Raw genomic sequence first — 12,354 nt, 5'->3', positions numbered from 1 at the left:
GATGGAACCTGCAAGTAAGCATTTCATTGGCCAGTGTGTATCTTGTACATACCATGTGTATCTTGTACATACAGTACAACTAATAAAACTTGAAACCTGATGGAGATAGTGTTACTAGAATAACCGCTAGGTGGCCATAGCTGCATTGGTTATACAGTACTGTTCATTTGAACATAAAAAAATAGGATAGTGAAAACATTGCCCATTTTGGCTTACCACTGTATTATGTTAATGGAACTTGGTTTAGCTTTGTGTCAATTTACTATGACAAAGAATTATGGCTAGAAAGGAGATGGAATTCTATTTATTTACATACTTTCTCTCCCTGTCCCTAACCTGTAGCTATCACATCTATCCCTGTCCCTAACCTGTAGCTATCACATCTATCCCTGTCCCTAACCTGTAGCCATCACATCTATCCCTGTCCCTAACCTGTAGTTATCATATATATCCCTGTCCCTAACCTGTAGCTATCCCTTCTCTCCCTGTCCCTAACCTGTAGCTATCACATATCTCCCTGTCCCTAGCCTGTAGCTATCCCTTCTCTCCCTGTCCCTAAGCTGTGTCTAACCCTTCTCTCCTTGTCCCTAACTTGTAGCTATCCCTTCTCTCCCTGTTCCCAACCTGTAGCTATCCCTCCTCTCCTTGTCCCTAACCTGTAGCTATCCCTTCTCTCCATGTCCCTAACCTGTAGCTATCACATCTACCCCTGTCCCTAACCTGTAGCTATCACATCTATCCCTGTCCCTAACCTGTAGCTATCCCTTCTCTCCCTGTCCCTAACCTGTAGCTATCACATCTACCCCTGTCCCTAACCTGTAGCTATCACATCTATCCCTGTCCCTAACCTGTAGCGATCCCTTCTCTCCTTGTCCCTAACCTGTAACTGTCCCTTCTATCCCTAACCTGTAGCTATACCTTCTCTCCTTGTCCCTAACCTGTAGCTATCACATCTATCCCTGTCCCTAAGCTGTAGCTATCCCTTCTCTCCTTGTCCCTAACTTGCAGTTATCCCTTCTCTCCCTGTTCCCAACCTGTAGCTATCCCTCCTCTCCTTGTCCCTAACATGTAGCTATCCCTTCTGTCCCTGTTCCCAACCTGTAGCTATCCCTCCTCTCCTTGTCCCTAACATGTAGCTATCCCTTCTCTCCCTGTCCCTAACCTGTAGCTATCCCTTCTCTCCCTGTCCCTAACCTGTAGCTATCCCTTCTCTCCCTGTCCCTAACCTGTAGCTATCCCTTCTCTCCCTGTTCCTAACCTGTAGCTATTCCTTCTCTCCCTGTTCCTAACCTGTAGCTATCCCTTCTCTCCCTGTCCCTAACCTGTAGCTATCCTTTCTCTCCCTGTCCCTAACCTGTAGCTATCCCTTCTCTCCCTGTTCCTATCCTGTAGCTATCCCTTCTCTCCCTGTCCCTAACCTGTAGCTATCCCTTCTCTCCCTGTCCCTAACCTGTAGCTATCCCTTCTCTCCCTGTCCCTAACCTGTAGCTATCCCTTCTCTCCCTGTTCCTAACCTGTAGCTATTCCTTCTCTCCCTGTTCCTAACCTGTAGCTATCCCTTCTCTCCCTGTCCCTAACCTGTAGCTATCACATCTCTCCCTGTCCCTAACCTGTAGCTATCCCTTCTCTCCCTGTTCCTAACCTGTAGGTAGGGGTAGGTTGACCTCAGGTCTTCCCACTGGAAGCCCGGGCTAGGGGGAGCGGGGGAATCTATCAAATAGCGCACCTCTAACTTTTTACAGTACTAATGCAATTAGTTGTGCAATTTAGTTTGTACATTTCTTGTTTGAAGTACAATAGTGTAATAATCAGGTTCTCTTCTTTATAAGTGTGTTATTGTATTTCTTTATTTGTGTGATTTAGGATTTGTGCAATTTAGTTTTATTTGTGTGATTTTTGTCGGCATTGGGGTAATAGTGTAATAATTCGATTCTCCTTTTTATTGTCACTTTTTAATATTTATTAGTCTTATTTTTGCATATATATTTATATTTATATCATTTTAAATGTTATGATTACTTATTTGTGTTGTTCCAAATGTCTGAATAAAAATTACAGTTAGTGCAGAATGGTGCTTTTTTTGTGGGGCTGAAGGGGAGTTCGCCCAGGGAGCCATACAAGCTAGAACCGCCACTGATTACAAGTATAAGTGATCACATATTTCAAATGAGCCTACTAGTTTGACAAATTAGCCTGCTGATGACTATAGCTAGAGGTCTATGGCTCTGTCTGACAGAGTTGTCCCTGGTTCAATCACAATACACATAGTTGTTGGACATGATGTAGGCCAGGATTCCCCCAAAGTTCCCCCCCCCCCCAAAAAAAGGTTGTATAAATACTGAACAAAAATATAAATGCAACATGCAACAATTTCAAAGATTTTACTGAGTTACAGTTCATATTAGGATATCAGTCAATTGAAATCAATTAATTAGGCCCTAATCTTTGGATTTTACATGACTGGAAGGGGCGCAGCCATTGTTGGGCCTAGGAGGGCGTAGGCCCACCCACTTGGGAGCTAGACCCACCCACTGCGGAGCCAGGCCCAGCCAATGAGAATGAGTTTTTCCCCACAAATGGCTTTATTACAGACAGAAGTATTCCTCAGTGTCATCAGCTGTCCAGGTGGCTGGTCTCAGATGATACTGCAGTTGAAGAAGCCAGAAGTGGGCTGGTGTGGTTGCACGTGGTCTGCTGGTTGGACGTAATGCCAAATTGTCTAAAACAATATTGGAGGTGGCTTATGGTAGAGAAATTAACATTTCATTCTCTGGCAATGGCTCTTGTGGACATTCCTGCTGTCAGTATGCCAAATGCAGGCTCCCTCAAAACTTGAGACATCTGTGACTTTGTGTTGAGTGACAAAACTGCACATTATAGAATGGCCTTTTATTGTCCCCAGCACAAGGTGCAACTGTGTAATGAATGATCATGCTGTTTAATCACTTTCTTGATATGCCACACCTGTCAGGTGGATGGATAATTTTGGGACCAACACTTTACATGTTGCGTTTATATTTTTTGTTCAGTATATATCTGTTTTTGTTGGACATAAAAGACTGTAAAAACACCAGCAAATCAGCTCCAAGTGATTTTAATTTTGGAAATCTGTTCCAAAGTATTCCCACGCATAACAGAGAAATATAATTGATGTGATTTTATACAAATGTAAGCAAGGTTAAAATTATTATGTTTTAGTCAAATATTATATCTATCGGTGTTTATTGCGGTCAATTTGCAGTCTACAAATTATTTGTAATTATGTTCTGGCACCTGAACATCCGTTGAAGAAAAAATCGGCGCACGACTTAATCTACTGTATTTCATGATCCCTGATGTAGACAGGCCTACTATGCGTTTATGACATGTGAAATCTAAATCTCACATGACATCTAAGGATTACTGACTGTATTAGATGTGATATAAAAACATATATACTGTTTAGTTTTTTCCACACCCTTTGTATTTTATTATGATCCACTCACGACCATGCATGGAAGTACAGTAGCCTAGTAGACTGCTAGCCTCAAAAGGAGGGGCGACGCGGACGCGCGCCCAAGTTTCGCATGCTCACGCGCATGGGTAAAACACTTGCAATTCGTATGTCAGCTGTGGCAAGAAACTTCATGAACCCTCGACTATGCCGTGATAATCCTCGAATTGTTTTCGTTTTTATCTCACGGTTTTCAACACCTGGTGTTTTCTCTATGAGTTCATATTTTTATTCTTCTTTCAGTATGGTCTTAAACGCAAAAACATGGAATTTATCTCTGTGTGGAAACTAACGTGGGGTTTATATCTCACCGCTGTTTTGCTTTCCATCGTTCGGGAGTGCGGCATAAAGGATACTGCAGCAAGTCTTTGAAAGGATATTTGCCATTAAAAGAGACTTTACCATTGAGTTTCTTTTTCAGTCAGTATTGGAGAACAGAAAACACATTTTCACTACAGTTTTGGCAAGATAAACAGTCCATACAGTGCTGAAAATGGAGACTGTCATTGAAAGAGAATGCAGTGCACTCGGAGGACTTTTTCAAACAGTGATAGGCGACATGAAGGTAACACCTTGGGGACTAATTCATTATTTGTGTATTTTAATATTTATTTAGGCTTCGTAGGCTATTGTTTGTCTTATTTTATGTTCTATAGAATAATACGTTTTGTTGTTATGGCAGTACGTGCCCTTATATGTTGACACCTACTGTAATCGGTGTGACATTGACTGTGATAGATAAATGGCATGCAATTACATTTGATGTTGCAGATAACCATATAAATTCAAAGAGTGGCAGTCTGGGAAATTATTGTGTACAGCCTAGGCTGCATGCTTTGCTAATTGTACATTTAGGCTAGCTATTAAATTGCGCTCACTGAGGGACTGCATAGAATATAGGTCCGTCCGCATGGTGGGTGTGTTCTGATTCATTGACATTGAGCGGGTGCATATAAACGGCTAAATGATCCAGGATATGGATTAGAATAGAACGCTCTAATCCACGTCAAGCAAGTAGCAGAAAATGCATGTCCTACGAAGGTTTGTTTCCCCTTGACTCTTGTTCTGGGGAAAGCAAGAACATATGTATCTCTGTTGAGATCAGGAACTCATTTTAGGCTACGCACCTCTTTTATTTAGCTTCCTCATAAACTCAACAGTTAGAAATTAAATACGTAATATTTTGTGTCACAATGTCATCTCAGAAGGAAGCATGACAATTTGTATTTTCTATGCTTAGCCTATTAATCAGTGATAAAAATAAATAAATGAATGAGCAGATTGGCGATTGTGCCCCCAGTTTGCCCCAAAGTGGCAGAGTGCCTATTCACACCTGTTCCCACCTGTTCCTCTGATAACGGAATGCGGGGAAATGGTGGCAGATGACTTCAAAAGGGTGTGAACTGTGAAGTTTTGCTGAGTACAACAGAGAGCCACCATTTGGGTTTGTGGTAGATACATGTTTGATGTAGGAGAATAGAGTTTTAGATTGGGAATCCAACCAACTGAAAACCATGATGTCCATGATCTGGTTTGAGACATTTTTGCAAAGCCATGTAATCAAGTCCGCTTAACAAAAAATTACTTCTGAGAAATTAAGGGCAAACCATTTGAGAAATAGGCTACTTTTGTAGATTTTGATGACAACAAATGTTTTTCAATTGTCTAACATTAGGCTGAAATACAGTGCATTCGGAAAGTATTCAGACCTTATTCTAAAATGGATTAAAGTCATGTTTTTCCTCATCAATCTACACACAATACCCACAATGACAAAGCAAAAACAGGTTTTTATAATTTTTTTCAGATATATAAAAATACAAAACAGAAATACCTTATTTACATAAGTATTCAGACCCTTTGCTATGAGACTCGAAATTGAGCTCAGATGCATCCGGTTTCAATTGATCATCCTTGAGATATTTCAACAACTTGATTGGAGTCCACCTGTTGTAACTGTAATTGATTGGACAGGATTTGTAAAGGCACACACCTGTCTATATAAGGTCCCACAGTTGACAGTGCATGTCAGAGCAAAGACCACGCCATGAGGTCAAAGGAATTGTCAGTAGAGCTTCGAGACAGGATTGTGTCGAAGCACAGATCTGTGGAAGGTTACCAAAAAATGTCTGCAGCATTTAAGGTCCCCAAGAACACAGTGGCCTCCATCATTCTTAAATTTAAGAAGTTTGGAACCACCAAGACTCTTCCTAGAGATGGCCGCCCAGCAAAACTGAGCAAAAGGGAGAACCTTCCAGAAGGACAACCATCTCTGCAGCACTCCACCAATCAGGCCTTTATGGTAGATTGGCCAGACGGAAGCCACAGCTCAGTAAAAGGCACATGACAGACCACTTGGAGTTTGCCAAAAAGGACCTAAAGGACTCTCAGACCATGAGAAACAAGATTCTCTAGTCTGAATGAATCCCAGATGTAACTATTTGGCCTGAATGCCAAGCGTCACATCTGTAGGAAACCTGGCACCATCCCTACGGTGAAGCATGGTGGTGGCAGCATCATGCTGTGGGGATGTTTTTTAGCTGCAGGGACTGGGAGACTAGTCAGGATCGAGGCAAAGATGAACAAAGAAAATTAGAGAGAGAGCCTTGATGAAAACCTGCTCCAGAGCGCTCAGGACCTCAGACTGGGGTGAGGTTCACCTTCCAACAGGACAACGACCCTAAGCACACAGCCAAGATGACGCAGAATTTGCTTCGGGACAAGTCTCTAAATGTTCTTGAGTGGCCCAGCCAGAGCCCGGATTTGAACCCAGTTTACCAAATGTATTTCTGAATACATCAATGATGTTGCTCTTGCTGCTGGTGATTCTCTGATCCACCTCTACGCAGACGACACAATTCTGTATACTTCTGGCCCCTCCTTGGACACTGTGTTTAACCTCCAGACGAGCTTCAATGCCATACAACTCTCCTTCCATGGCCTCCAACTGCTCTTAAACGCAAGTAAAACTAAATGCATGCTATTCAGTCAATCACTGCCCGCACCTGCTCGCCCGTCCAGCATCACTACTTTGGACGGCCTTGACTTAGAATACGTGGACAACTACAAATACCTGGGTGTCTGGTTAGACTGTAAACTCTCCTTCCAGACTCACATTAAGCATCTCCAATCCAAAATTAAATCTAGAATCGGCTTCCTATATCGCAACAAAGCATCCTTCACTCATGCTGCCAAACATACCCTCGTAAAACTGACCGTCCTACCGATCCTTGACTTCGGTGATGTCATCTATAAAATAGCCTCCAACACTCTACTCAACAAACTGGATGCAGTCTATCACAGTGCCATCCGTTTTGTCACCAAAGCCCCATACACTACCCACCATTGCGACCTGTACGCTCTCGTTGGTTGGCCCTCGCTTCATACTCGTCGCCAAACCCACTGGCTACAGGTTATCTACAAGTCTCTGCTAGGTAAAGCCCCGCCTTATCTCAGCTCACTGGTCACCATAGCAGCACCCACTCGTAGCACGCGCTCCAGCAGGTATATCTCACTGGTCACCCCCAAAGCCAATTCCTCCTTTGGTCGTCTTTCCTTCCAGTTCTCTGCTGCCCATGACTGGAACGAACTGCAAAAATCTCTGAAGCTGGAGACTCACATCTCCCTCACTAGCTTTAAGCACCAGCTGTCAGAGCAGCTTACAGATCCCTGCACCTGTACATAGCCCATCTGTAAACAGCCCATCTATCTACCTACCTCATCCCCATATTGGTATTTATTTATTTATTTTGCTCCTTTGCACCCCAGTATCTCTACCTGCACATTCACCTTCTGCCGATCTACCATTCCAGTGTTTAATTGCTATATTGTAATTACTTCACCACCATGGCCTATTTATTTCCTTAGCTTACCTCATTTGCACTCACTGTATATAGACTTTTTGTTTTCTTTTGTTCTACTGTATTATTGACTGTATGTTTTGTTTATTCCATGTGTAACTCTGTGTTGTTGTATGTGTCGAATTGCTACGCTTTATCTTGGCCAGGTCGCAGTTGCAAATGAGAACTTGTTCTCAACTAGCCTATCTGGTTAAATAAAGGTGAAATAAAAAAAATAAAAAAACCTGATCGAACATCTCTGGATAGACCTGAAAATAGGTGTGCAGCGACGCTCCCCATCCAACCTGACAGAGCTTGAGAGGATCTGAAGAGAAGAATGGGAGATACTCCCCAAATACAGGTGTGCCAAGCTTGTAGCGTCATACCCAAGATGACTCAAGGCTGTAATCACTGCCGAAGGTGCTTCAACAAAGTACAGAGTAAAGGGTCTGAATACTTATGTAAATGTGATATTTCAGTTTGACATTTTTTATACATTTGCTCTAATAAAATAAACTGTTTTTGCTTTGTCCTTATTGGGTATTGTGTGTAGATTGAGGGGGGAAAAAACTATTGAAACCATTTTAGAATAAGAATATGTAACAAAATGTGTAAAAAGTCAAGGTGTCTGAATACTTTTCCTTAATGCACTGTATGTTCATTCATGATAGCCTTATACAGCCATTTCAGACATGTTTCTCTGGACCTGTGTAATAAACCATTTTCGTGGGTGGAGGGCTTTTCCAAAGGGCACCATGAATTACACTCTTGTCTACTGGCTCATGTTTACATGTGTGGGTGGGGATTGTCTGTGTGCCTATATTTGCTCGCCAATATTTGTGCTTAAATTGAATCAGCGTGCTGGTTGGTGTGTGTGTGAGTGTTAATACATAATTTAGATACTGTTAACACATCTCTTTGTGTAAGCAGACATATTACCATTCATTTGGTAAACTGGAACCAATTTCCCATGCTTTTTCTGAGCTCCAAGCGTATTTTAAACAGAGTATAAAAACTGCAGTATGAATGACAAAAATCATGGAATTCAGTGCTAATTGAATAATGTCAGAATATAAAAGTTCTATAAAGGTTGACATTTATGTTTTATTCGTGAGTTATATGAACATGGGCTGGTTTCTGGACACAAATTAAGCCTATTCCATGACTAAAATACATACGCTACTCAATGGAGAGTCTATTTTTAGTCTAGGACTAGATTTAAAACGTGTCTGGGAAACCAGCCCATAATATGATATGATACGATACAATATACTTTATTGTCCATTTACATGGACATTTATTTTTGGACGTCAGCGTACAAATACACTTGCAAATACGTACATGCAGTATGGAAAACTAGAAAGTTAATACACAAGTCACACACAAAAATTTCCACATATTCAAAGTCTCTGCAGCATACTGTCCAACTGTGCATTGGGTCAACATCTGTCCTATGTCCCACTGTTCAGCAGCCTGATGGAATGAAACTTGCCCTGCTCCTATTCTTACTGAACAGTGGGGACCCTTAATCTCCTTCCGGAGGGCAGCAGCTCAAAATGTTTTATTCTCTATTACCCATTCAGTGTATACATGTTTGAGCACCATTACATTATTAATCTGTTGGCTCGAGGTTGAAGGTAATGCTATTGAAAGCATTGGATGAAGGCCTACTTTGGTTTATTAATCAGTATTTGACGGGTCATCATAATCACTCTGGCTAAAATAATCCTCTCACTGGGGGGGGGGGGATTACTAGATGAACCATAGAACGGAAATGGATAGAAGAGATACAAAGCAGAGCTCTAGGGTTTATGACCATAAATTGATGGATCCATGAGAAGTCTTGTTGAATATGGAGCCATGTTCTTTCTACCCATTTCTGAGATGAGCACCATGCATCAGAAGTGCCTGAATCAAAGCCTGATCTTTTTGTTTGCATGATTCATGCGTTTAAATTCACTGCGTTTATACAGTCCTTGCATTGAATCTGAAATGTCATATGCAATGCTAAAATGATCTCTCAGTAGGAAATCAACACATACTGTAGAAGCCATATTAAGTGGGTGGCATGGTGAATTCATGCAGTGCGTATTTCATGGTATTCCTCGCCCGGTGATGTAAATGATGTCGGCAGGTGCCAGGGAGATTGAAGTGCAGCGTCATTGCCTCCGTCCTGTTGTCACGGTAACCACAGTGGAGGGCTAGTGCTGTGGAGGAACAAAAGGGGCCCGAGTGGGGCGCACGTCACACGTATTACTCCTCTCCGGGGGGTTGGGCTCGGCCACTAATCAATCACTCAAGAAATATCACCTTGACAATGACAAGTCTGACGGTGTTCTATCTGGTTAACCCCACCGCCCCATAATCTGATTGTTTGGCCCCATTATCAACTCATGTTTGCTATCCTGTCCGATCACAGTAAAAAGGCCTATAGTAAGCATTACCTACTGTGTTTTCTATGTTTAAAACAGTAGGGTTGGGGGCAGTTATTTGAATAATTCAGAAAATGAATTGAAATGCTGATCTTGAATGTAAAATATGCCACGTTCATATATTACTCAAAGATTGGAGGAAATTGAGCTGGAATTGAATTAACCCACCTAAGTGGTTTAACCCCTGTCGTCCTGTGCAGATCTCTTCATCAGTCATGGACACACATACGTGCGTGCGCACGCACACACACACACCTAAGAAGACACTTGTGTTTGCCCACTCAGCGAGCATGTCACTTCCAGATAGAGGTCGTTCGTTACCTGTTGACCTCCACAGCCTCTAGCCTTCCAGCTGTAGTGAGGCCTTGTTTACCTAGACCCAGACTGCCCTGGTGAGATGTTTTCTACATGGCCCCCCAGACCATAGCTGGCTAGCGACCGCTCTGGCCTTTAACCACCACAGCCCTGCATTTAGATGTTAGAGGCCTGGGAAGAGAGGACTATGTGCTTCAACCGGAGGCCAACAGGTCTTTAAACAGGCAGGCTAACCTACTGTCAACCTCTGTGATGATGAAAAACTAAGAGAAGCGTCTTGAAGGCTTCTTATGATGTTTGAAGTCTATTCCACTTTTTAGAACTCTTCGGTTTACAGTAGTTCAACTTTGCTCATGGTAGCCTACATTCTCAACAGAGATACCGCAATGCAGTACTGGGACTTTCAATTGAACCCAATTTGATCCTTACTGTATCATATGCATGTGGGCTATTGTTTACATGGAGTGAGAGTGGGGTCTACAATCTCAGTATGGGTCTATGGATTCACTTTATTGATCTCTCCCATTGTTGCTCTTTTATCTGAGATTTGATCAGATATGAGCTTGCGGACATGTTGCATTATAAGTATGTTTGTGTGTGTACACTTCATCCTCACACTTTCTCCTTTTATCTCCTCAGAGCAGTTACCCAGTGTGGGATGACTTCATCAGCAAGGCCGGGAAGCTACAATCACAGCTCAGGTAAACAAACAAACAAACACACACATACTGTGTGTCTCTATTTTTCCGAATACATTTACATTTACATTTAAGTCATTTAGCAGAATACACACACGCATGCACACACACCCTCCATTTACTCAACCTCCTCATAAAAAACCTAATCCCTCTTCAAATGTTCTTCGTTATCTGTCTAGAAGATTGTCACACACACCCTGGCATGGTCTTGTCTGCGTGTTTCTGGATCATTGGGCTTGGCACCGGCTTACAGTTGTGCACAGTCACAGCTGAAGGTCATGCGAGAGAAAAAATAAATTAACCTTTCATCAACTTAGATTAATGATCAAATCATAAAGTCATTATCTCGGCACGCGAGATCAGCGCAGCGCGCCAGAAGCTTTTATTACAACCCAGGGTTACACTGGGTTAACCCGCTGAAAAACGTCTCTACTTCGTCGTCCCGCTGAGGTGTTGTGGGAAAAAAGTGTTCCTGAGAAATCCTACCATTTACTCTCCACAGGTAGAGCAAAATAACAGTACATGCATTTTTCTAGTTGAATATTCTTAACCACATGGTACACTTTTATTTTTTTATTTTTTTATTTAACTAGGCAAGGCAGTTAAGAACAAATTCTTATTTACAATGACGGCCTACCCTGGCCAAACCCGGACGACGCTGCGTCAATTGTGGGACTCCCAATCACGGCCAGGTGTGTACAGCCTGGATTCGAACCAGTGACTGTAGTGACGCCTCTTGCACTGAGATGCAGTGCCTTAGACCGCTGCGCCACTCGGGAGCCCAAAAATGGTGTGTCTAAAATAGCTTCTGTGTGAAGCCATTTCTTTGCATCTGTGTACTGCACCATGCATGTACGTGCTTACGTGACACCCACCTCTGCAATCTAAAACAGTAGCAGTGCACCAACTGCATGTGAAAGGAAGTGAGTTCCGGTGTGCCAAAGGGCAGATGTCCAAACCCTCTGCAGTTCCAATTGTGTGCAATCTAGTCTGGGTGTTTTCCTAACATCGCTTTAAAGGAGAATTTAGCTTTTTTAAATGGCATCTTATAAAAGGGTCCAGACCCTTTTTTTTAGCGATTCACTTCCTCATCCTCGTTGTGCAGTACGGGGGTTCTGAAAAAACATGAATAAATGCTCCAAAAACACCCACATATGTCCTTTTTAGTTTCTCAAAAACAAGTGCCTGGACCCTTCTACAACATCAACAATTTTAATTGGGTGTAAATAAAACCTAAATGATTTTTTAAGTACCTCATCTGAATGTAGAATATACAAGCCTACTCTTTAGGTTACCGTGCTCTGCTTTAAATAACTAAGAATGCATGCCTCCACTTAGCCTTGTGTTTTTCTGAGCTCAAATGAGTCATTACTTCATTAAGAATGAGAGAAAAGCAACCTTTCGATTGCACATTGTACAAAAGAGTACCATCCTGCAGCATGTGGCTCAGTTGCATTTCCTGAAATGATTTATGACATCAAATTGGATGATGATACCTTGCCTACCTACTGAATTCAATTTCAGCTTAGTTTCTTGTCAACAAAGGTCAGTCTCTACTTGATACAATTTCAAGGTCT

The 12,354-nt window shown here is 42.1% G+C and overlaps 1 protein-coding gene across 1 annotated transcript in view; it reads left to right on the top strand.

Annotated features, from left to right (window-relative positions):
• Positions 1 to 3,588: 3,588 nt before the first annotated feature.
• Positions 3,589 to 12,354, top strand: part of LOC115131579 (protein MTSS 1-like) — a 63,273-nt gene continuing 54,507 nt past the window's right edge. Inside the window, 2 exon segments of the mRNA XM_065020473.1 lie at positions 3,589 to 4,058; positions 10,719 to 10,780. Of these exon segments, the coding sequence (XP_064876545.1) occupies positions 3,987 to 4,058; positions 10,719 to 10,780 (134 nt within the window). The 5' untranslated portion in view covers positions 3,589 to 3,986.

This window comes from Oncorhynchus nerka, linkage group LG7 (assembly GCF_034236695.1).
Source record: "Oncorhynchus nerka isolate Pitt River linkage group LG7, Oner_Uvic_2.0, whole genome shotgun sequence".
NCBI classification, from domain to species: Eukaryota; Metazoa; Chordata; class Actinopteri; order Salmoniformes; family Salmonidae; genus Oncorhynchus; species Oncorhynchus nerka.
Note: the sequence above shows the minus strand (reverse complement) of the source record. Positions and strands in the feature narration are given on the sequence as shown.